The sequence below is a fragment of the Strix uralensis genome, chromosome 21 (genome assembly GCF_047716275.1).
Source record: "Strix uralensis isolate ZFMK-TIS-50842 chromosome 21, bStrUra1, whole genome shotgun sequence".
In the NCBI taxonomy this organism is placed as follows: Eukaryota; Metazoa; Chordata; class Aves; order Strigiformes; family Strigidae; genus Strix; species Strix uralensis.
Window position 1 is genome coordinate 4215497 of NC_133992.1, and position 26184 is coordinate 4241680.

At 47.0% G+C, this 26184-nt stretch overlaps 1 protein-coding gene across 1 annotated transcript in view; it reads left to right on the forward strand.

The window, feature by feature from the left end:
• Positions 1-25052, forward strand: part of PAPPA (pappalysin 1) — a 183306-nt gene extending 158254 nt beyond the window's left edge. Inside the window, exons 20-22 of the mRNA XM_074891148.1 lie at positions 3514-3585; positions 7422-7520; positions 18531-25052. Coding sequence (XP_074747249.1) covers positions 3514-3585; positions 7422-7520; positions 18531-18638 — 279 coding nt within the window. The 3' untranslated portion in view covers positions 18639-25052. The remainder of the gene's footprint in view (positions 1-3513; positions 3586-7421; positions 7521-18530) is intronic.
• The last annotated feature ends 1132 nt before the right edge of the window (positions 25053-26184 follow it).

The window sequence follows — 26184 nt, forward strand, 5'->3', positions numbered from 1 at the left end:
GCCCCAACCCTACATACCATCGGGGCCATGGCCCCTCCGCAAGCCTGGGACGCTGCCCGACTGCTGGTGATGCATCTTCCCATGCACATTGCAAGTCCTGAGCTTTTGGATGTCCAGAAATGGGAATTCGCCTTAAATACTCCTTTATTCATTTAAGCTTTGCAGTTTTCCTCCTTCCTTCCTTCCTTCCCCTCTCCCCTTTCTGTGAGTGTTGGGCTCATTTTACAGGCAGGGAAATTGAGTCACGGAGCGGTGGAATGACTTATTGCAGCTCAGCGCCTGGGAAGGCAGGAGTTCCCACCCCATCTGTAGCTACAGGACGAAACAGCCGCAAAGCACCGTGTCTCCCCTCCCTTGGCAGCAGCGGCCGATCCCCTCACCACCACCACATTAAGCCCACGATTAATTGTCATGTTCGTTTAGTGCCTGAGAAGAGTGAGACCAGTAGATGCCAGTCCCTGGGCTTTAGCCCTGGGGGACACTTGACCCATCTAAGGTGGAGGAGAGCTCTCCGCTGGCCTCTCTTGGGGAAACCTAATCCCCCCACAGCCCGCAAATGGTTGACATCATTGTGTTAGTCCCACCGTGGGAGGGAAGCGCTGTGACCGGAGGCACTAGGTCTTCCCTCACAAGGAGAAAATGACAGCTTGATTTGCTTTCTTGGCTCTTTGTTACCTACTGTGGGAGCTCATCCCAGCTTCCTCTCCCCTCGCAGCAGATGGAGTCACGGCCACCAAACCACAGATGTGGCTGGATGGCATTTCTGGGATGGGGACAGGACCAAAGTCAATACACCCAGCTGCACAGCATGGCCCGCGCGGGAGGGCAGCTGTGCTGCAGAAACTGATGTACGAGGGGAGCTGGGGCCATGAGGGCAACATATGTCACTGCCGCGACTGGGAGCACGTACCAGCACAGGGAAGGGACGGGGCTCACTGAGACAGCAGCCGGATGGGCTTTATCCCCTGTGCACTGCCTGGCACGTGTCAGATGTGGTCCTTCCACTCCCCTCCTACTGCATCCTTTGTTGGCCTTGTGAGTCCACCTTCCTTTCTGTGCACACTGATGCCATCAGATTCCGGTCACATCCTGCAGTAGTGCTGCCTATACCCTTCCTTGCTTGCTTTTTATACAATTGTTTATCTCAGTTGCCCCATGTGGAACCCTATGGTACCTGTGTGCCTGTTTGTATGGCAAGAGGCAGGAACAATGCCCAGCAACCCAAATCATCCCCAATTTCTCAATTTTTCAACCCAGTCTCTCTCTCCCCACACCCCCTCTCCCATCCCATTGCACCGCACACACCACAGCAGCAGCCTGAGGGTATAAACAGGCTGGGGCGGTGGGCATTCAGGGTTTGGAAAACCAGCAAGAGGAGCAAGGACCACGGCCGAGGGCCATTCTCTGGGCGTACTCTGCTTCCAGCTCCATGAATGTTAGCAGGATTGAATTCAGCCAGAGTAGCTCTAATGGACTCTACTAGCAAATTATGATCCAAGGAGAGGACAAAGTAACCAGGACTAAGCCGCTGGCAGGTACCACTCGAGCAGTGTGCATGTCCCAGTCTAGCACAAGGTCAGCTGGCTTTCCTACACTATGGAGAGGGACCCGGGGCTGTGCTTCCTTTCCCTGGAGGACGTCCAGCCCAAGGCTGTGCAGCCTCTGGGATTGAAGATGACCCTGAGTGAGAGCTCCAAGGAGAGCACTGTCCTAGCAAAGGCTTCACCTTCCATCCATTCCTCTAAGGGAAGGTGCTGGGTTTTTAATACTGAGAGGTTTGGGAGAGTAGTCAGTGCATCTTCTGCAAGGGGCTGCTCTCACTTGGAAACCTCCTTTCTTAAGAACCTGTTTCAGGGCTATTCGGCTTCTTTTGTTAGCACCACATGCTCACACACATTCACACATATTGAGAGGTTTTGATGCTTCTTACCAGGGGAATATGAGATGCTCTTTAGAAGTGTACTTCTACTTATTGTCTGGCTGGCCTTGAATACGGGAGGCAAATGCCTGAGTTTTTCTACTTTGGTTTAATTCTTGGGTCAAATGCTCTTGAACTGTTTCCTTTACTCCCCCCCCTCCCAGTCTGTTGACTGGCCTTGTTTATTTTGAAACCTAGAAAAGTTTCCTTTCTTCTCCATCTGAAGTGCAATAAACAGAAGAGGAAAAAAAAATTTAAAAAAAATCTCACCATTTGTGGCAGACAACGGCCTGGAAATCTCCAGCTGTCTGTCAAGAGCGCTATGGGGGAACGTCTGACACCACAGGGCCCCAGCACCTTGCAGCCTCCCTCCCAGGGGATAAACAATGTCCTCCCCCCTCGCCCGGCCACTTCTTCACTCACACAGACGGGCCCTGTTGCGAGGCAGGTGGGGCAAGCCGGGCTTGACTAATAGTGGAAAATCCGAGAGCATCGGAAAGATAAACAGCCCAAGTCAGATAGTATAAAAGTCCTTTTTCTAGCACACGCCAGGTAAGCCTCAAATGACAGAAACTGTGAAAACATGCTGAGGTTCCCCTGCAGATGGATTAAATTAGCCCTCAAATAAACAGGGGAAGGGATGGCTTGTGCGTCAGGTCTTCCCAAATGTTAATCCCTTCCTTCCCCAGGCCTCCATCCAACCCTGACCCCTGTCTTTGGGTGAGCGCCGATGTGTTCATCTTGCCCCACTGGACATTGTAGTGTCCATTATCCATGGACAATAACCCAAAATGAACATTGTGCCTGATGTCCTGGTGAATGGATGGGAGTCCCATCTCCTAGACCTCTGTGGTATTGAACCACCATCTCCACAGACTGGCCAAACTTTTCATCCACTCTTACAATCTAAGTTTCTATGTCTACAGGCAAACAATGGCTGCCCTGGGTGTGTCATCATTGAGTAGGCTAGACATCATTTTTGCCCAAAACTAGGCACTCCAACTTTTTTTCTTGTGGAAAATCCCTAAACAGTGTTGGTACGGAAATTATTTTAAAGCTTGTAAAATGTAGCAGATAATGCTATCCTATCTAGGGGTTATTCTGAAGGTGTGTAATGGGAGGTGCTTTTATTTTAGATGGTGTGAAAATGTATCTGAAAGTCCACCTTTAGCTGTTTCCATCTTCAAGAAGCACAGGTACTATGGGCAGCGAAAGAGAGCAACACTTTGCAGCACCAAAGAAATCCCTAAATGAATTCCTAAACTGTTTTCCCCCTACCCAAGAGCAGGACAGTGGACCTGTGCCTTTGCCTTTCCCTGCCACGTTCCCCCACCATGAGTGAAATATTGGACATGACATTTTAGGAGAACCTTAAATATTATTTTAATCTCAAATGTTCTGTTATTGCAAGTGTCAAGTCCAACACTTCTTGTAAATACCTGGAGGACAGCCAGATCCTGAGAACACAAGAGGTGTTAGGAACTGAACTTCATTGGTTAAGTACAGGAGAGCCATAGGAGCCAGCACACTGACTTTCTGTACACTGATTTCTTTGTCTTAACCTGTTGTTTTTTTTTTTTTCTTCTTCCCTCCAGAGCGTTGTCTGCACGGCGGGACTCAAGTGGTACCCTCACCCTTCCCTCATTCATTGTGTCAAAGGCTGTGAGGTGAGCTTTCACATTAGCTCAGGTGGTCCGTGCTTGCTCTCTTAAATGTTATGGTAATAATTGCTGCAGTCACGTGGACTGTAAATGCTGTTTTTCAAGGGGACAAACAGGCTTTTGCCCTGACTGTCCTATCAAACAGACTGTGATCTCCTGTGTCAGTTCTGACAGTAGTTAAATCGGTGGTTTTCCTAGAGCCAATGGTTGGGTGACTCTCACAGGAGTTAAATGATCAATTAGCTCAACAACACTGGTAGACTGTCAGAATTTCCCAGGATCCGGCAATTTCTGAGAAGTTGCAAAAACCTTCAGTTGTTTTTCCTTGATTCTGATATCTTATTAGGGGGCCACTTCTTTCCAAGGATGGCAAGGCTTGGGGCATTGGTGTGTGCAGATAAACTTTAGGAGAGCCAGAGGCTGAAATGATACCACTGAGTGGACAGCACAGCTGGACAGTGAGCAAATCACACATCCCTCCCCTGTGCACCTGCATCTGAACCAGAACAAAAAATCAGAAAAATCCAGTTAAATTTCAGCTGTGATGCATTTTACAGTCTTGTGTGTTACTTGAATAAAGCAAGTATTTTGAAGGGTGTTGTTTCTGCTAGTAACAGTCTTTGAAAAGTCTGAGAAGTCTTAAGATGCTTCCAGTGGTTAAAGAGGGCTGGAGCACTTCTCTCTGGGTCATGGTGCACATACAGTCTCCATCAAGAAGTCAATCCTTGTGGTACCTCTGTAAGGCTGGGAAGCTTCGTGCCCATTTTAGAAATGGGGTAGCTCACAGGCAGAGTCTGCTTTGGTTACATGGATGGGCAGTGGAAGACCTGTGACTTGACCCCATATCTCCTGACTTTCTGCAGCACTGTCCTCTTAGCACCCAGTAACCCAATTTTAAAAGCGCATTGAAGTTATTTGCCCGGAGTGGCAGAACATGGCACAGAATTCCTAAATCTGACACGAAACTCTACACCACATTGCTGTGCGATGTGATTTGTCTTGAAGTGAAAGACAGGTTTCCTTCGCATACAAATGTTGGGCCCAAGAGGGTAATAACTCTCCAACAATGTAATAGTTTCTGTCTAGTTGTTCCCTAAATGAAAAGCATTCTGCTGTCAGTGCTTTGAATGTCATAAGCCATCTCACGCATTGCATTCATGCAGGCTGGCTAGGCGCCCCTATTCTCCAAAGACAGCTAAAATAACATCCAGCGACCATTAAGAAATGCCATTCAGGTGCTGATGCGCCATTGGGTATCCATTCTCCTGCTGTTTAAGGATAGTTGTTACTGAGGCAAACTTTGCAATGATGTAATAATTTACCAGAAGCCATTATTACTGACATGCTTTTTCTCAGCATTTTCTTCTCTTCCATCACTGTTAATTGCCAGACCCCTCTGCATCAATAGGAACTTTCTTCTTTTCATCATTCATTCAGCAGTGTCACTGCATCACAATCTATCATCTTGGAAGGCTTTGCCCAGACGACTGATAATGGCCTCCAGCATCGTTTTTAGAGCATGTTGCTTCCAGGATCCACAAATGGGCCAGAGCTCATTCTCTGGCATTAAGATTTCAGAAGAAATGCCATCTTAACCAAACCTTTTTTCATGACTATGGAAACAGGGACTAATAAGCCAGTAGGTCAATAATACTGGGCCATTAAGCTAATAACAACCCCTAATATATTAATATCCTTAGCGTTAGGGAGGGTTCCCTGAACAGAAGGCTGTAAGCAGGGCATTATTTTACTCTTGGCGATCGCAGTGGTAACCCAGACTGCTGCTTCAATGTGATTTTTTGTCGCTCCCTAGTGGCAGGAATAGAGGTTTATGAGTCAGCCCCGTACTTCTCGGCAGCTAACTGATGTGTTTCAGTAGAAAACTAGTCCCTCTGGACTACCTGTATAGTCTTCCAAAAATATAGGAGCGGTAAGATATGAATGAAGACCTATAAAGACCTCACGCTCCACAGCCAGGCCTCCAAAATGAGGATTTTGGTACCAAATGAGAATAGATGCTATTTGTCCCATTCTTCTCCTCCAAAGGACTGACTTGCTTACTCTGTGCCAGTGTGAGTGAAAGGCAAATTCTTCCACAAGTTTCTTTTACTGTTTTTCCAGTGTTCATAGCTGTAGGATACAGGCATAGACATGGAAAATTAAAGCCAAGCCTTTCTTGACAAGCAGGCAATACAAGGGAAACATGGAGAAGCCTACAAAACTTCCCTGGAGTTTGCACAAAGTGCACGTTTTTGAATATGACCAGGTTGGCATAAAAATATCTCTCCATCCACTTATAAATCATTCCTTTTTAACTCTTAGCATATTAATTAAATTGGAAGGGCATTTGCAAGTCAAAGTCTTTGCTTGTATAAATAAGCCAATCTCTGTGGAAGTCAATGGAGTTAAGCCAGTTTACAGGCATAGGAGCCTCACCCTGTAACTCTGATTTCCTTGTCAGCATTTGCAGTATTTTCGTGCAGCTAAACAAGTGACACGCAATGAGTCAGTCACCTCCTGGTAGTCCTGCTGTGGCCCAATAGTGCCATCATTACCTGGATTTCCTATAACCTGACAGAAATATTAAAATTTGCAAAACGTCAACAGTAAAAGCCTGAGTCCAGACGACTCCACAAGGTCCGTTTCAGTACTGATGAGCATGGCCGTAGCTCTGTCTGGGGAGAGCACGACAAGCTCTCATGGCTGGTTCTTCAGGTATCCATCATCAGGGAGACTCTGGTACTGCAATTGATGCGAAATCCTCCCAGGAAACCTCCACAAGCCTCCCCACCTGCTCTGCAATGATGCCTTCTTGTAGGAAAGTCCCTGGTGTGTTTTTCTCAGTGCAGAATAAATGAATTTTCCAAAGAGCAGATAAAAGGGGAATGGCCCCATGAGCCTGTGCATGTAAGAAGCGTTACAGAGAAATGGCCGTGCTCTCTTCTGAGCATCCATTTTTCTGCGCTTTCGTTGCTGCTTGGGATTCTCATACCTGGCACGGGCCTTTTTTAGCATCAGGCACAGTTTTGACTTCCAAGGAAGACTTCTCTACTTACTGACCAAGAGGGCTCCAATGTGTAATGAAAAATCAGACTTCAAGCCTTTTCTTCAGAATCATGATTATTATTCAGGTCCTGTGCAGCACATAGACTAGTGATCACATTGCACAGACTAGTGACCACATTTTCTTTTTCAAGGTGATTTATGAATTTTACTTAATAGCTCTCCACAACGTTCCTCTGAATAATTGCCATTATCCCAGCTCCGAGCTGTGGAGCGGAGGAAGATTACGTGTCATGGCCAAGGTCACACGCAGTCACTGCTGGTCGGAGAGCAAGAGCACGTGGTCCCTGTGCTGAGCTCAGACCACTTCCATTTCTCTTTGTGATAGGTTTTGTGCCCTCATTGCTGACACTTGTTGCATAGTTAGGAGAACTGTGGTGGAAAGTACAGCTATTAAAAGTAAGCCAGTTTTGCTGCTATACATAACCTTCTTCTTATCCCACATAGTTTTGAAAGGTTAGCTTAAAATTATCAAAAGGTGCCACAATTTTAGATGCCTTGATGCTGTCTCTGGGCCTAGTCCAATTAATATTCCTGAAGCATCATCTTATGTGGGATGTGAAGAGCCAACAAGGGCTCATTTCCCTTCCATCTAATGTCCTTTTTTTTCTGTCTGCTTTGAAGGGAGAGGGGAATAATTATCTCTTGCTTTTCAGGGCATTTGGTAATGTTACAAACTGTATGGCTCCTTCAAGTCTTCATGTTTTCCTTCTGACATACTGTTTCAGATTTTATCCATGTTCACGCTCTCAGCCTTTTTCTGCTTTTTCTTTTTTCAGCCTTTCATGGGGGACAACTACTGTGACTCCATCAACAACCGAGCCTTCTGCAACTATGATGGTGGGGACTGCTGTGCCTCAACAGTCAAGACCAAAAAGGTAGGGATGCCCCTTCATCTTTTCACTGGGAATTCCTTGGTGAGTGCTGTTTTGCGCCTGGAAAAAAAATATTTTTGCTAGAATAGCTGTATTGCTAGAATAGCTGGTCCAAGGTCTCAGAAGGACCTTCAGTCCAGGCACCAGCTCACCACAGGCACTGAGTTCTTGTTGGTTCGTTTTGAAGTTCTCTCTTGATTTGCATGTGTGTTTCCCATCATAACCTGCCTTATACCTGTGCAAGGCAGGTTCTTAAATAAGGTAGTCAGAGACATTCATTCATTCTCATTGTTTCCACACATCCCCTACTTTTATGCTTCTTTAACATCCATTTCTGGCCACTGTTAGAGACTTGTGTTTGAAGCAGTACGACATTTCATTTGTTTCTAACCAGGACAAATTTTGAACTTGTTTCCCAAAAAAAGAAAAGAACATTTTAGCCTCTGCTGTGTGAGATTTTTACTTTGTCTTCAAAATGTGAGTGTAGATCAGAATGAAAATCCAGCTATGTTAAGTATCTGATATATATTAATAAATAACAAAGTTCAAGGGAGCTTGGGCTCAGCATATGACATCATCCATTTCGCCCATCTGAGGAGGAAGGTCCTTGCTACTGCAGCTGAGGGACAAAAGACTTCTCTGCAGGGAACAGTCCTTTCCAAGACAGCTTTGGTTGGAGGCTTCTTTTCCTTGGTTCAGCCAAAGATGTCTGATAAGTACAGCACTGTGGGCTGTCTCTGGCTCATCTGGGAACACTGGAGAAGGGAGGTGGACACGTCTTGGCAAGTGGAAGGAGTTAACTTCTCAATTGGGGAAGAGGTGGGGGAAGAGGTAGTTTTCCTAAAGGTGCTTTTTTTGAACAAATTTTCCCCTGTATTGCTGTTTTCTTTTGCAAGTGGCCCTGCGAGCCATGTGCTGGGAGGGAAGCACAGGCAGGTGATCTTCTCACCCCCCCAAGGGTGAAGTAGGGCATGGAGAGCCCGTACGGGGATCCCTGCTGAAACGACCACTGCAGAGACTAGCGGGGTGACAGGCAGCGGCTGTCTGTGTCATCTTCAGTCTTCAGTGTCATCTCCAAGAAGAGATTCCTATCTCTGGCTGATTTTCCATCTGATTGGGAGGAGCAGCTCAAGGGCAAGCACAGCTTGCTCGCTGGCCTCACAGGCCCACCAGCTGGGAGGACAGAGCTGGAAGTGCCCGGTAGCTCAGCATGGCGTAGATCTTCTCCTCCTACAACAGCCTGCCTGGGAAACTTTATCTCCCTGCCTCCAGGCTTCAGAGCAGGGGATGAAAAATCCCAAGAGGTGCCAGAGGGATGGAAGTGAGGTGGCTGGGAGGGGACCAACCCAAACCAGCCCCATCAAGACAGGAGCTAAGGGCACAATGTATTGCTGGGGTGGGGACAGGACTGAAACACAAGGGATGTGAGTGCCGAATTGAGGGGGAGAGGGGTAGGATTAAGGTTTGGGAACAGAATTTATTGCTGGGCAGGGAGTTGAGACAGAGTGGGATCTGCACAGAGTCGTGAGCACTTACCAGCCAGGCGAGTCACGCTCAAAATATCTGCTGCTTCACTGCCACCCAGAAATGAAGTGACCACCCAAGAGGGGGAAAGCACTTTGTAGCCCAGTCAGTAACTGGTTTCTGTGGTAAACCTGCCCAATGCAAAGGGTAAGTGGTTCAGAGACAGGTCACGCATCTGATGCATTTCCCCCATGGAGGGGGAGGTTTTGTAGCTTTTTGGAGATAAGTCTGCTTCCACCGACTTCACTGGGAACTGTATCTTTGTGACTGGGGGAACTAGACTTGCCCTAGTTTGTACTTTAGAAACATCCATCCTAGAGATCACAAGGTTTGAGGGCTTAACCACAGAGCCCATCACTTCCTCGGCTCACATTCAGCTTCCAAAATCTTCTCCTCTCTCCCAAAACACCAACAACATCCCAGGAACTGAACAAGGCACTCGGGAGGAGTGAGAAAACCACCTTCTCCTTGGACCTTCCATGCCAAAAGCAAGATGCTAAGTCCCAATTTATTACATTTATAGGGTAAAGGGGGGAATAATAACCCAGCCGGCGGGCCTGCGGTGTCAAAGCCGAAGAGGTGGCAGGCAGCACCTCTGCCTGCAAAGCGGCCGCCGACACCTGCGGCAGCAGCCGTGGGGCCGCGAGTCTCAGCTCGGCGAGTTATTTTCCCGTCTGAGGCCTTTGACTGAGACCAGATTTCAGGCAAGGCTGTTCAAATACAGCCCTCCCTTTGAAGAGGTTTATGAGTGGAGCGTTACAGGAGATATTCCAAAGGGAAAAACAATGAAAGGTGAGAGAAAAGGGAGCTGAATAAAAATACTCCGCATACCAAATCCTTCCAGCACAGTTTGCCACCTACTTAAAAAGGCACAGTTTTAAAATACACATTGGGTGTAAAAGCCAAAAACCTGGAGGAGACATAGGGAGGGGTGAGTCCAGCTCTGTTAATTCCAATACCAGATGAGGATGTATTTTCATACGGTTGTAGAAAGAGCAAGACACATGAAAGAGGCTGCTTTGCTCCTTTTCTTTCAGGGTTACATACTATGTGGCAGATGTGTCAGTCTTTTAAAGCCCCTGCAAGTTTATCCATAAATGTCTAACATTTATGCAACACCTGTTTTTCTCCCAGAATGTCACAGGACATTTTACAAGCTTTAGATTTATCATCTTTTCACCGTTGCAGCCATTGCTGAGGTGACACATGGTTCACATTTAACAGAACATAGCAACTCCACACATTATTTTAGGAAAGGGCTGAAGATTAACATTGCATCATGTGAAGATTCAGGAGTTAACAGGCAAGTAAGAGCTGGCTTCAGATCTTTAATGTCCGCAAACTGTCAAGACATAAGTTTCACTGCAACCCCACTACCCTCCCAAACGCACTTTCAGCTGCACACAGTGCTGTGAACCAGGCTGCGTGAAAGCAAAATTATTCAACCTTTATTCACTTTAATTCTGAGCTCTCTTACTTAATGTGAGATTTTGCATGCTCCTGTTTTGTTGCCCTGAAAATGCACAAGAGACTTGCATGCAGTATTCGCTTAGGCCATGTTTTCCCTTTGCATTTGAGCATTAGCAGCAAATGACCTTGTGCATTTCTGCAGTGAGGAGGGAACAGAGCAGTGTGACTTATCTGACCAACCGCCGACTAATCAGTGCTGCTGCTTAGATAGGAAATAATGAGTATTATTTGCCCTGCACTATTCACAGTCAGGCTAGAGAGCTTAAAAGAAATCATTAAAGACCTCTTTTGAATGCTACAAATGGCAACGAATAAATTCAGTCATATTCTGGGCATAAATTCGAGGCAACCGCAGTCAGCAAGCGGGAAAAAGAGACATTCATCAGCTTAATTATTTGTTGTGCGCTAATTGATCAGCATCCCCCTGCAGTGGCGAGAAGCCAGGGCTGGCGCAGGGGTGAGTGCCACCCAGGGAAGCAGGGACATGCGTCCTGACGGTGCTGCCCCGGGTGGGTGGGCTGTGTGGGGAGCAGGGGCTGGCGGCAGGGTTTGAGAGGACGGGGCTGCGCTGGGCACAGCTTGCCCTGTGCATGACCCAGGAGCAGCTTTGAGAGACAGGAAGGCCATTGTCGGCCAACCTCCAAGCTTCTGTTGTGTATCTGGAGGGGATAAAGTCTTCCGTGAAGGACAAAGCAAAATCCCATCTCCTTTTAATCTTCCTACCCTCCTGACCCAGCACAGGTTGCCAGCTCCCTTCTGCCTGGCTGCTCTAGGAAGCTGCTTCTTGCTTTGTATCCTGCCACAGATAAAAGAAGATACTATTTTTTAAAACATTAAATACGTGATACTGCTAAAGTGAGAAAAATAAATAACCTGGGCATAACTGGCTGTCTCTGGGCTGGTGACCACCTGCGAGGACCTCCTGGGATGTGTGGCATTGCAGGGAGAGAGGCTATGGCTATTTCCTGCTGATTTGTTTCAGGAAATTTCTCTCCAGTCGCTGTTCTCTTTCACTTCTTTTCTTTTCCCCTTCCTTTTTATCAGTTTTCCCTGGACAAGGCTGTCTAGAAAGAGCTCGCAGAAATTAGAAATGTCTCTCTTTAGGCTCTGCTTATGTACTCAGATTGCAGATTTGCTTAGTTGAAGATCCTGCAGTCCGGTCCCTGCAGATTTAAATACACAGAATTTGCTGGTTTAAAATTCCCCCAACTTAAACCATTTGAAAGGGTGAACTTCCATCTGTCTTTCCTCTCTGCCTTTCCTTTTCATCGCATAAGGGGTAAACCTACAGCTCCCATGAGAAAAACCTGTCTCACTCAGTTATCACTCAGGTTTTCCCTCAACCACTTTGCCCCATAGCACTTAGAAAAGAAAAAGAAAATCGTCCCGCCCCTTCAGCCTCTTGACATTTCTGTCCAACACCTTGGAGAGGAAAACCAGCAAGTGCCTCAGCGGAAAACAAATGAGGACTTGCAGTAGATAGAGGACTGTGTGGGATTCATCCAAAGCTTTGCTTATCTAAAAGATAGGCAAGTTATCAAAACCTCTTCAGAGACTTTATGGCCGAGAATTCAAGGCCTAAAGAAGAGCTTTGAACTGAGGGGCTGCTGCTGGCTCCAGCAGGGATTTCCAAAGACTGTTCCTGTCTTCCCAGAAACAGGGGTCTGCTGCACTCCTACCCCTAAGACAACAGAAATAACCACTTCTCGGTATTTTGGAGAAATAAGCGCTTTCTCCCAGGTCTCTAACTGCAACACAGACCTGTCTTGGGGAATCTCAGGTCTTGCTCTGTCGGCAGAACATGGGTTTGAGGCAGTTTGCGCAATCAGCAGCCTCAGTGACCACCCTGGCTGAGTAAATTCTGCTCATCCAGAAAAACCGATGGTCCTGCCACAATGCTGCTCCCAACAACTTGAATGTCCCCAGCTGGGTGTGTTTGTCAGCTCTATAATTAGCGGGCAAGATCCAATGAATGGTGGGTGAGCATGGCGGAAGGAAGGCTACAACGCGGAGTGTCGCTTCAAGCCTCTGGAAGCAGTTGAGCGCTGCTGCGCGCTCCAAGCCCGCTGGTTCACCCGGGCGTGTGGGTGAACTCGCTTAGCCATGAGCTGTTGGTCGCAGCCTCAGTGGCTAGCTGCTTGCCATGTGAGGAGCGATTTCAGTCATGGTTGGTTGGGATGGGAGCTTATTTTGGGGCTCAGAGCTTGGTTTCATAATCATTCAGGGAGGCTTTCCAGGCGGTGATAAATTAAAAGCAGTGATGGTAGTAGCACATGTTGCCTATCCTGAGAGAACGTTCTTGGCTTCAAGGGACGTGGGGCTTCCCACAACATACAGCGTTCCCAGGAGACGTGCTAGCAGAGGGTGTTTGCTTTGCTATCCGACCTCACTTCATTAGCAAGTGTTACAAAAGCGAGCGAACAAACCTTCCCTGCTCCACTGCCAGCTATTTGGCCTCTGGGTGGTCTGGCTCCTATTAAATCTTTGGTGATTATTTAGACTAATTACATTCATGTTTGCACAATCAGTAGCACGAGGGTAGGAAGTGCAGCTGATTGCTGAGCAACTGAGCTCCGTGTGGTTTGGCAAAGGGGCTTCCTCGCTCCGCTCAGCAGGCAGGCGGGGATGCGGGGAACCATGCAGGCAGGGCTTTCCTGGGGATCCCTGCTGGCTTTGGGCCATCCTGCTGCCACCGGTTCTGGTGGGGCTGCTCCTGATTCGTACCCAATGGAGAGAGATGAGCATCTGTTAGGTTCAGCTGAGCTACGTCTTGTTACACCACGTTTGCTGGTTTGAATGGGAGGAAGCCCGGTTTACAGCAGGACAGTTAACAAAAATTCAAGTCTTTAAAACTGTATATACTGCATGGAGAGGAGGTTTCCTGTGAGCTTCATCTTCACCTTTCCCAGGCCCTGTGGAGCAGTGCCCTAGGTGTGAACCTGCATACCAGCCCCCAGAGTTTAAAGGGGGCTCACTCTTGTTCTGTTATCTCAAAACAGCCCTGGTGACCTAAATGCTGAAAACCACTGAGAAGACCCTTACAAGATGCATTTTTGTCCCACAAGGGCCTTGTCAGGGAACAAAATACTCCCCAGCATTTGAGCTGTGAGGGTCTCAGGAGGCGCGGGGCTGTGACACTCAGCACGGCCTGCCACGCTTATCTCAACATGCCACGCTCGCCCGCAGAGGCTCTGTCTGCAGCGGGACCTTCATATTTCCAGTTAGGCTTGTCTGGGAGATTTCGCAAACACTTCAGGGCTGAAATCTAACAACAGGCTGTTTCCCAACACTTTGCAGCCCTCCTCCCATGCTTCCCCCTCCTTGCCTCCAACCCAGACCCTTCTCCAGGCCTGATTTTGCCTGCCCAGTGCTGCTGTGAACCAGCCCCAAGTGTGCTGGATGGGAGGTACAGCTGGGTCAGCCTGATACGAGCCTGTGTGAGGGATGAGCTCTGACCCTTTACAGAACCCTTTCCCATCCCTCCCTGTACCTGTCTGGGATTTCTCCTGTCAACATGCCCACCAGTTCCCTATAGACTGGACTTTCTCAGCAGGGATCTGTCTTGGAATGTCACCAGCCTCTTCAGATAGGTGCCGTGTAGTGAGTATTTGTGGCCTCTCACTCATTTCATGACCTGGATCCTAGTTCTGCACTGGTCCGTTGTATCGTTGTCTTTGTTCCCATAGTCAGGACCATCAAGGACAAATGTGGCCCTGTTTCTAAGAGGGAGCTTGGGTTTTGTCCACGGTCTCATTGCCTAGTGTGGGAGAGAATGCTTAGGGCTCCTGTACCCTTGTGAAGAATGGAAGTACGGGTTCCTAGCATCACGGTGGGTTGGTCAAGGTGGGGGTGTCTCAGACCTCCTGTGCACTGCACCCCGAACATCTGTGCTAGCCTCTGGCCTAGCCCATAAGCCCACACCTGCTGCAACTGCTCCTTTAGGTTCAGAGCAGCGTGTGTCATGCAGTGGACACTCCTGGGGTGATGGGCATGATTTAAGTTGTGCCTGTTTTCTCTTGAAGATATATAGGTCTGTGGTCCAGTGTGGTTCCGTTGAGTTGAGTGCTGTCGGTTGACGCCATGGCTCTGTTCTGGATCAGCTCCAGGAAATGTGTGTGTGTGTGTGTGTGTGTGGTGTGTGTAGAGGGTGCATGAAGGTGTGTGGAGCTGTGTTCTTCAGTTGTGCCTTTTTCAACCTATTTTAGTTAGTCTGAGGAGACAATATCCTGCACTACATCAAATGACCAAGCCAAGCCCTAAGCTTCATGTTTAGCTTTTTCTCTTTGCCCTCCTAGATATTACCCAGGTTTTCTACAGGGGGAGATAGATGTAGATGAAATGCAGGACTTGGCAGGTGGAAGAAAGAGGAGCCAATTCCTTAATACTGGCTTTACAATGGGTATATCTGGATATTTCAGTATAGGTCATATATTCTGTTAATGACTTGGGCTTTCACAGACATATTTAAAAAGAAAAGAAGCAGTTAATCTTGGAGTATGTATATCTGGGCTCCACACCTAAATGGGCTATCATTCAGAAAAAGGTTCAGCATTTATTATTTCTAGCACATCCAGCAGCTTTATTCATGGCTTTGTACTCCAGAGGGCTATCACTGTATGAGCCCAAGGCAATAGACTCTGCTAAGGGGTTTTATGGTTTCTCTGAGTTGGGTGTTTGTCAGATTCCTCGTAGATGCCGTGTGTGGGTTAGATTCCCTAAATACCTGTGGAAATCAGGTCCTTGGGGAACTCAAATGTGTATTTGTTGTAGATGTTTTTTAAAGTGGAAGTCCTGTATTACTGCTAAGTGTTTGGAGAATTTTGTCTTGTCTAATATGACTGTGGATGTGCTCATTACCCATAGAAATCTCTGCCTTTTCACAGAATAGAAAACTGATCTCTGGAGCTCACTGCCATAAGACAAAACAATTCATCTATGTGGACAATAGCACTGTAAAAACCAAATTGCATTAAAAAAAATCTGTAAGGGACATAAAGTGAATAAGGCTAATCTGATCAGTATTACACTCTTACACTCAGGCTACCCACTGCTGTGAACTGCTGCTGAGCCATGAAACTGCTCTTGGGGCCACAGCTCTGCCCCAGATAGAAAGCTTCTGCTCTCTGTCCATGACCATTAGGAGACCAGAGGTTTCTACAGGACAACACATGGCAAGACATTCTTCTCTAGTGGCTCCGTATCACCAGAAATTGGCTGCAATGTAGTAATGATCTAGTCTCTTATGTGCACCTTTTGTTCAGGTTGCTCCAGTGCTGAGCACATGCTTACAGTGACCTGTAAGACAGCAAAGGGGAAAACAAGAGATTCATGAGTAGAAATGGGAGGAGAGGGCAACATCGAACTCATGCCAGTTTGGGTTTCAAAGGCCACTATTCAAAGGCACAGCCCACAGAGTAGGTTAGGGGAACGTGAGCTGGTAGTTTGGAGACACAGTTGTGCAGGGCTTTCACTCTTGGCTCTGGTGCTCCCACAAGTGAAATGGGATGTCCATCTCTGGGATCTCTGGGCCTGCAACACATTTCACTGTCCCACTTATGCATGAACAGCAGCAGAGACAAAGTGCAGTAGGATGCCACAGCTAATTTCAGTCACTACTGAAATGCCTGAGCTGGGTGTGTGGTTGTCCTGTGTTCAATGCAAAAGGTGTATCCACTCCTCTGTGAGCCTGTCTCTCCTTTGAATGCAGGGGCCACTTCATCGCCTTTGTTAGACTGTTACAGACAAACGCAGTGAATCCACGCCAGGGAGAGGAAAAAGCTTGATCAAGACAAATGAAAGAATCAGGTTCCCAGGTCTCGCCTCCAACCAGTAGCTTTGTTGTACAACAGGGAGGATTTTTTAAGTCAAAATCATTGCCAAATCCAGATTGAACTGAATGATTCAGGATAAAAAATAAAAATAGGGGAAAACTCCAGACATACTTAAATGTTTTGTTTGAGCATTTTCTAAGTGAAATAAGTTTTTATTTCAAGACATAACTTTTGCTCTGAAATACTTTTTTTATTTGTATGTCTTGGAGGGAAAGGTCAGACTTGAACTGTGGGAGATAATCTAAACCAAAATGTTTCCTTCTACACTGAACAAAAAAAGTAAATTTTTTTATGCATATTTTTTTTTCCTTTCCAGTATTTTAATTCAGTCATTAAACAATTCTCCCTCAGCCTCCTCCCCAAACCCCATTGTTTGCAGACTTCTCTGTTTTCCTATCTAAGAATACTCATAACACTGTGATATGAGACAGTCCTGCTCTGGCTGGCTGCTGTTGGATCAAGTGACCCTTGAGCTCCTATTGTTTTCTGCAGTTTATAAACTTCTTTAGTTTCCAATTATTTGAATTAATTTGCTTTTAACTTTTTGGACAATCCCTTCTCTTTACAACCTCCACATTTGCAGAACTGTAGATTCAGAGTATTCACTGGTTGGTTATTTAGCTTCTAAGTCACGAAGACCATGTCTAGATGAAGAGTCATCACCCTATTCTACCTGGAGGGTCAGGTCTTCTGGGAATGAAGTCAAAAGCAAGGGGAGGAGGATCTCTAAACCCTGATTTGGTGATGAGCGTTGGCTATTTAGTGTCTCTGTCAGCATGTCCCTGCCTTAGGCTCCCCAGTTGTGAAATAAAGATCCACACCCCTCCATCCCATCTCCTGTTTGCGTCAGGAAAAAGGCATGCTAGAGATGGACATGCAGGGACACGTATGGAAGGCCTAGGTGGAAATGACAGCTACGTGTTCACGCATAGTGCTTGGTCCACATTCCTAGATGTGCTGTTGATGATACATAAGGAACAGGCAGACCCAGGCTTCATAGCCTGGAGAAAAGTGTTTATGAAAGAGAGAGCAAACATGTGGCAGCAAAGCCAAGGGAAGCAGACAGAGCGCGCGCGTGCAGCCCTCGCCGGGAACGTTTGAACAGGTTGTGGCACTGTCTTGGAAGGAGTGTAAAGGAGGGGAATGAGGTCATTTTTTCAGACTGTGCAGATGGGAGAAATTCTTGGGAATTCACTTCAGGGCAAGCAAGACACTGTTCCACTGCCACCCCCTTTTCTTTATGTAAATACTACGATGCAATAGGCCAAAATCAACTTTCGCTAGCCAGGCACTGCAGGCAATTGTTTCAGCTCTTTCCCATGCTTCTCCAGAGAGATCATGGACAGATGACAGATCATGCATGTAGCAGTCTCAGTTGCACTCCTTTGCTGCTCCTCAGTGCCCGTTAGCTGCATCTCTTGACCTTAAACACAACAGATATTTAGAGAAGTCTCTGCTGGACTGCAGCTTCACTGATCTGCTAGGTAGTGTTTGGTTCAGTTCCTGAGGAATTGAAAGCACAATCATTTATAGCTAAATGCACAAATGGACTTAAGCACAGCAGCAGCACCCAAGCCATAGGGCCTGACTGCAAAGTGATACCCTACAGAGGGGAGATTATGGCCCAGGAGAAGGGTTCACCAAAACCCCCAAGCTGGAGGTGGGTAGGAGTGCTATGGGGAGGCTGGAGTTGGGACCTGCTGGACCCAGTAGTGTTTGGTGGGCATTTGAACTGGTCATGTGAGATGAGGGGTTTGTAACTTTGCTGTCATTTAGTGTTTGGAACCTTTGGGGTAAGGATAGCTTTTCAGAAGAAGCTGACAGTATGATGTGATCCAAGCATTGTGGTGAGTACCCCAAAAAGCCCCAGAGTTGCCTGAGAAGTACATGTCTCCCCAGCCATCTATGTTCATGTGCTTGAGATGGACTGTTAAGGGAGTATCTGCTGACAACTGACTGCATGAGTTGAACAGGTTCTTCTTTACACTTTTCACAGCCTTTCTTATGGACAGGTAGCTCACCTGAGGCCTCAGTGCACCACCATCTCAGCACTAAAATAAATCACTGTAAAACATAACATAGCTGAAGACTGCAGCTGATCTCTGAAGGTATCACTCCAGAGGTCTTGTTTGCTCTCCAGAGTGTGTTCCCTCCTTCATATCTTTGTGTCTTTGGTTTTCTTCCCCAGGTTACTCCTTTCCCTATGTCCTGTGACCTACAAGGAGAGTGTGCTTGCCGGGACCCCAACGCCCAGGAGCACAATCAGAAAGACTTGCATGGCTTCAGTCTTGGGTAATGCCAAGCAACATGGAATGGAGGACCACACTGCTCAAGGCAGGCTAGGAGAGACACCACATCCCTTTTGGTATCGTTTTTAACATTTAGCTGCTCAACTGGATGGCATTTCTGCACCAGGGACCCTTAGAATTCAACCAGTCTGCCTTTAATTTTTGTCCAAGGAGAACTCAAAGTAGGGGTTTATGTATTAACTATATCTTAAATAGTGATGACAAGAAACAAACAACCAAGAGTCAAGTCGAGAAGACTTTCATGTATCAAAACAGCATGTTATGCCCACCTAATTTGAACAGTTCATATCTAGATTCAAGGCGAGAAACAAGCTATTTATGTACACATATTTATAGAAATAAGTAGAGAAAGAGAGAAAGAGTGAGAGATTATGATCAACGCAAAAACACTTTCCCCTCCCCAGCACTCACAACTCAGACCGTTCGTGGAAGAGGCTGTGCTCTTGGAGGACTCCAAGCTGAGCCTTTTCTGATGCTGAATGCCAAGGTATTGCATGCTCGGGGCACTGATGTTGGGGTGGGATCTCCACAGGGCTGTGCCTCTTGGCAGGTGACTTGCCAGACGCCCAGCCAGCTTGAGACATGGGATGCATCTGCTCCTCACAGGAATGCTACTTCCAGCCAGGGAGCTCAGCAGACTGCAGTGGCCTTCCTGTATAGCTCCTCCTTCTCCCCCTGCCCTCAAAAAGCCAACAAAAAGTCCCCTAGTAGCCTGCCTGCAAGCTGCAGGGCTGCTGGGACGTTTCTGTGTGGAGATGGGCAGGTGGTCCAGTGGTGGAGTCAGGGAGTGGGGAGTCTAAGGACTGGCATCGAGGAATGTGGATGATTGCTTCTGAGGAGCAGAGAGGGTAACTCGCGCCCGCACTTGTCATTTGAGCATGTCTGCTGCTGCTACTCCTGCTGCTATGTCCCATACAACTAGTTTCCTTACTGTGTCAGGACAGGGTGAAAAACAACCCCATGCAACCAAACAGTCTGCCTTAAAGCTTACCTACAACCTGCCTTTCAAACCCTCTGGTCTCTTCCTCAGCATTGGGGCAAGAAAACAGGACACCAGCCAGCCAAAGGAATCTGCTTTCTGGTCTCCACCCAGCCAAGTGGTTCTCTAGACCTCCTCCACCCCCCTCTTACTGTGGTCTATATCCAACAACCGCTTCATGCTCCTGTTTTCTCAGGAGAGAGGAAGAGGAGGAGGAGGCACATGCTATGGGGAAAGGACTGCAGGAGACAGTATTAGAATTTTGGCCATATTTGTCAGTATTAAGCTGCCAGGCCAGTGGGTCAGAGACTTTTGATAGACCAGGAGCTTAGCTGCTTGTAAACTTCCAGAAGGAAGGCCATTAGCTGCAGCAGACCTCACACTTCCCTGTCATATAGCTCCATCCTCCTGTTTCAGCCCAGAGGGGAACATGCTGTGCCAGACCCTTGGGGATTCATTTCATCATAGGGTTCATTATGTTGAGTCACTGAGATGCCCAGTGCATCTAGTGCTGCCGCTGCTGCTACAACCCATCCCATGGAAATCCCAGAGATCGTTCCAGTGCGGCTTGGGCTTGTCTCCTGCTGCTTCAGGCTCCTGCTAGGAAGAACGCACATCTGACAGAGCGTCCTTCCAAGTGTTAAGTCTGTCTGTTCCTTGGGATTCTCCTGACTTGTACAATCTACTGGGTAAAGACAAGTTGGAGAGATTTTTTCCCTACTCCTGCTTGATTGAACATTTAGGCACTCTAGCAAGGCAGAAGGGTAAGGCAAGGGGTCATTTAGCTCATGGAGATGGATGTAAAAATGGGTAGGAAAGCTAGAAATGGAAAACTGACAGAGTTGTAGGTGCAAGGAACCAGGCTTTTGTCACCCACTGTTGGGGTTGATTCTATCACATTAAACCAGAGATGAATGTCAAGAACTAAAATGTAGAGGCCTGGAGAGGTGATTGTCATAAGAAGGTGAGGAGCTCTCTGTTTGAAGCTCCTAGTTATTCTTGAAGAAAACCTGGCCATGGGGACTGTGCAGATGGCTCTGCCCCCACTGTGCAGGGGTGGACAGGAAAGGGAGGCGCGGTGGGATCAGGGCTCCTTCTGTGGAGTTAGGCTGAACATCCTGCAGTGTAGAGAGCAGTGGTGAAAACTGGGCCTGGGCAAAACTTCCACTTTTGCCCCTTGTCGTCTAATTAACAATGAAAGTAAATATCTATGAAAAGGTTGCTTCCTTCTGGTCCCTTTGTCCTCCCCTTTTGTGTTGGCAGTTTGTTCATGTGCCATCCAGCCCAGCAGAAGAGCTCACAACCTCAAAAGCCTTTGAGGCTGCCAATGCATCATGTCCTCAATGCCTGAGGCATCTTGGCATGATCTCCCCCCTCCACCCCATCTGGGTTTCACCATAGCACGGAGCCTCATTTCAGGTCCTGTGTGCATCCTGATAGCAGCTGAGTTTGCAAAATCCCCTTCTCACTTACGCAGCTCAGCACGGAGATTTTCCATCTGCTTTTCCCACCTAGGACATTGCCCAGGGGAGACAGATCTGTATAAGCATTATAGCCACTTGCTGCTGTGGGCTCCCAGAAGCTTGGGGCCTGCTGAGCTCCTTTGTCCAGCCAGGGCCAGCCTCTGCTTGCCGATTTGGAGTCCTTCTCAGCTCAAAGGAGACAGTCGTCTTTTGCCAGCACAGCCTCACACCTCAGCATCACTCCTGCAGTCTGGGCGTGACCCAACTCCCTTTCCCACGGGCAGGCTTTCAATGCTGCTATTTGATTTTTTTTCCAACTGCCATGTTGGCACTGTCCATGTCCTCCAACAGGGCTGACAGAACCAGGAGCAGAAGGAGATCTGTTCTGAGTCATGTTAAATCCAGTGGCATGTTTTTTTCCATTGGGAAAAGATTGCATTGGGGCAAAGCTTTGCCCTCTGCTTTTCAGGTGCTGTACCGAGTATCCGGGGGGATGCAGAGAGGGGAGCCATGGGGCATGGACACCTGCTCAGCTCTTGTCCCCTGTGCTCCCACCCTGGGGCAAGGCCAGCTGGATGGCCTTGCAACATCTACCACTGTAAGGGCCTTGAATGCCCAGTGGAGTCCCTAGGAAAGACCCTCCATGGCTGTGACGGCCATTGGGCGGGAGGTGAGAGGGATATTACCCACCGCCTCCACCCACCAAGCAAGTGGTGTAGGATAACACCAAACAAGAAGCTTGGGGCAACAGGAGAGGGTGCTCATGCTGATGTAATTTAGCTGCTCATGAAGTCCAGGTCACATTAGTGCCAAGATCTTCTCTGTCACAGATAGTTAGCCAAGGCTGCACTCTACCTGGGGCCACCAGCCAGCCTCCTGGCTGTGGGTGGTGTCCATGGCCATCAGGAGGGAAAGCTGGAGCAGAAAGCGGTGAATGGTGCATGGTGGGGTGGGAAACTCTTATCAGCTGCTACCCCTCTCCCTCCCCACCCTCTCGCAAATGGGCTGAGCTGGTGTCCTGCTGCTTTTCTTGCATCTTCCGCTGTCCCCCCCCAGGCTGAGAAAGGAGGATGGCATCAGAGGACTCTGGGAGTCAGGTTCCAGCTACCTCCCTTCCGGTTTCGGTTTCACTTGGTTGTAACTGTCGGTTTGTTCTAGGTTTTACCTGTGTTTAAGAAAAAAAAAAAAAAAAAAAAGAAAAAAAAGAGAGAGAAAAAAAGAAAACCCAATAACCAACAAGTTTCTTGCTGCAACTGATTCAAGTGGGGGAAAAAATTAACAACAAGTGAGACTTTACAGAGAGGAAGAAAAGAAAAAAGAAAAAAAAAAAAAACAAAAAAAAAAAAAAAAGAGAAAAGAAAACCCGCATAATCCAAATCCAAGAAGAGCAAAGCCTATTTTTGTGTGTTTGAAAGGAAAACACTGATTCTGCCAGCTGAGTAGAGAGCTAGATACTTAAGTGTAGATTTCCCTAGAAGTACCGTGAGGTTTTATAACATTGTCTGGATTTGTTTTCCTTGTGCTTTGTGATAAGTCCAGGAACTAAGGCTAAGGTATTTTTTCCCCGGTATATTGTTGTATGTGGGGGGAGGGGGGCGGAGTTTATTATTATTTTTTTTCCAGATTATTTTTTTAAGTGTGTATTTGTGCTTATTTTTACATTATCCAACTGTACATACGCATTTAACCAGTATTTCACTGTGCTCTAATTACTGCACTCAGAAGCACTGCACAGTCTGAATCCCGAAGAGCTGCGAGAGACTGGGAGTGAGATAGGGAAGGAGAAAGCTGCTACGTGAGCAGACAGGTGATTCCCATGAGCGGGCAAGGGGGTGCTGACCGTCCCCTTCCCGCACTCCAGCCCATCGTTTCCATTTGAGGCCAAGCTAGAAGACAGGAGGGGATGGGATCAAGTCAGCCGAGGCTGGGATGCTCAAAGGGGTTTCAGAGCTGGCGATTTGGCATTTGAACTTTTTTGGATGCCATGGAAATTCCCAGCCTTTTGGCAGCGTCTTGCCCTCCCCTGCCTGATCCCTGGATGCCCCAGTGAGTGTTAATCGGCATGTTCATATCACTGGGAGAGGACCATATGCCCGGCTTAGATACGCCTTTGATGTCTTCATGGTTGTGGGCCCCATTTTGGTCTCAGTGGTACAACTGAGCTGACTTTCTTTGCGTTCTTTCCATGTCATCCCATCCTCTGCGGAAAGCCATCTCCCTGCCAGGGACGCGGAAGCGTCTATGCCTCCAGCTGACCTCGTGTGTTGTATGCACTGGAGCCCTGGGGACAGTCCCCTTTCCACTGGAGGACCTTGACCACTGAGCTCAGTGGGAGCATGACCAAAACATCAGCAGGAGCAGATCCAGGTGGCCCAAGATGTATTTCCTTGGAGCTATGGTCAATTTGGGCAGTAGGGGTTTGGTGTTGGGCTGTTCCTGCCACCCGGGGAACCGGTGTTCAAAACCCTGGTCATTTTAGCAGGAGCAAAGTGGGGCTTAACGTTTTGTTTCTGTCTTAGTTTGGCAAACTGAATTTTCCCCTTTTGCCTGATCTACACATCCAAGATTCATTAAGAATAATAAACGCTTCCTCTGAGGCCAGAAACAACAGCTTAGATTGGCTTCAGGAGTCGTATGAGGAGTCTTGGTGCTACTTGTTGGTGGTGTTAGTCCTGTTAGGTTGAGATGTGGAGCTAATGAGTCCAAGTTGTCTTTGGTTCCCATTCTGGTTTGGTTTGGTCTTTTGGTTTTTCCTTCATTTGGTGAGGCCACAATTCAGCCACCAGTTTCCATCTTCTGAGTGCAAAGAACCAGGGCTTTAACGAAACATTTCACCAGCAATTAAAGAGGGAATTGGAACCATTGCGGAGTTTGCATTGTACGGCCTCTGTAATTACTTACCTGTCTGCAGATGATAGGCTGAATTTTGCTCCCATCAAGTCAACGGGGGTTTTTGTTGTTGTTGTTGACTTCACTGGGAGCAGGATTGAGCCATACTATATATATAAATATATATATAAATATATATATGATATATATATAATATTATATGTGTAATATTATATATATATATCAGTGTAATATTTACAAATAAAACTGTGATCTCGTCTAGAGAAAAATGTATTCATATTACCAACTGCTCTTCCATATTTATGTATCATATTGTATCTTTTTATTATTGTTATAATTATTATGATTATTACGGTTATTATTATTATTATTATTATGGAATCTTTCTTGGCACCTTTTGGAAGCCACGTCAACCAATACTCCAATGAAGTGCTGAGGATCTATTTTCACAAGAATTCTACTGGTCTACTGTATAAAAGAGAAAAGAAAAAAAAAAAAAAAAAGAAACAAGCAAAATACAGTTCAACCCTTAATTCTGTACCTCACGCCTGTACGTTTGCTGCTCCGATTTTGGGTTTTATTTTGCGTTCGTTTGTTTTTAACGGATCTAATTTAAGTCTCCAAGCAATATATAAAGATGTAAATAGTAAAGCTTATTTATTAAGATTGTCATCTTTTTTAATTTATATTTACACAATTGTTCATCTAATTTATTTTTTTTTTTCAATACAGTTTTTAACAGTTGTCCTTTTTTTGGTTCATGATGTTTTTTAAATCATTTTCACAGAATGTCTTTATACAGGTTTTTCTCTTTCTTTTAATAAGCAACAACTTCCTCTGGTCTTTCAAAAACAGGTCATGTTTCACTCAAAAAAAGTTATGTCAGATTCATCAGAAATATTTTGCCATTGTTGATTCCTATACCCTAAAGTTCTATATTATATAAATATATAATACCTTGTATGCTTAAATATTTAACTGTGTGATTTTGTATATATCTTCATACACATGCTCACACACATATGAGGGTTAATGTCCCCAGATGTTGGGAGAACAGAGAATCAGAAACACAAACAATATAAGCTTGTATTAAAGAGTTCTGAACTGGACCGCTTGCTCTTGCCATGTCTCCTTTGCTTTCGGTCGAGCCGGCCCCGAGCATCACTGGGTACCCCGGGGGGGTGGCGACTGTGGCCGTGGGGTCCCACATCTGGCTGCAGAGCTGCACCTGTCCACGTGCTCCTGCTGAGCTCCAGCATTTCGGTTTTGGGCAGGGGTTTTGCAAAATCATGGCGTTTTGCCAGCCCTGATGAGAGAGGGCTGCAGTGGGTGGAGGGAGGCAGCACCGGCCGGAGCCACGCGTCAGCCCAAGAGCCCAATTCACCTCCAGCGGGTTTGGTTCTGCCAAGGAGGTTCAGGTCCTGCTTCACTTGGGGCAGGCTGGTGCTTGGTGCAGGTTTTGGTGTGAGAGATGCTTGAAAATTTGAAGGCTGGATGCTTCTAATTTTAAAAAGAATTATTTTTTTTTATAGCTGTCCATGGTCTCTTCTCACATTCTCCATCACATGTAGAACATGGACATCCAGAAAATGAGTCCCAGTGGGAATTTGCCTTGACTCAGGGTTATTACCTAGGAGGGAAGGAAGGCTGAGAGCTATGTGCCACAGAGCTGAACATCCCGATGTGCAAGGCCTTTGGACACACAAGAAAACATACAGATAAAGATAAGGTAGTCTCCAGTGGTCAGGAGATAGCTGGGCTTGCAGTCCCCCCACGCCAGACCAAGGCCTTGTAAGGTATGCACAGTGAGCTCATGCACGTCTGGTGATGATAAAGCCCCGTGCCCTGTATAAACAGACACACACGTACACACACATGCAGTGTTACAGCCTGTCTTAGTCCCAACCCCTCCTCAGAGCTGGCTCACCTGCAATGAAGACACAAGTCTTTCTCCTCCTGGAGAATGAGACTCTGCAACCCAGTCACATCATTTCGGTCTGTGCAGTGATGGACACACCTCAGTTGCATGCCCACAGCCATGCACAGGTCCAAAAGGAAGGGGGTGGACTTAAACCACAGGGCTGTCAGTTCTGGCTAATGTGTGGAACAACCTGAATTGGATTAAGAAACTTCTGGTTCTTCAACACCAAAAGTGTGGCTTTTTGTTGCCACAGCAGGTGTTTGCGGAGAGGAGGGTGGGCTGGAGGAGCTGCAGGTCCAGCAAAGGAGGTCCAGCAGCCA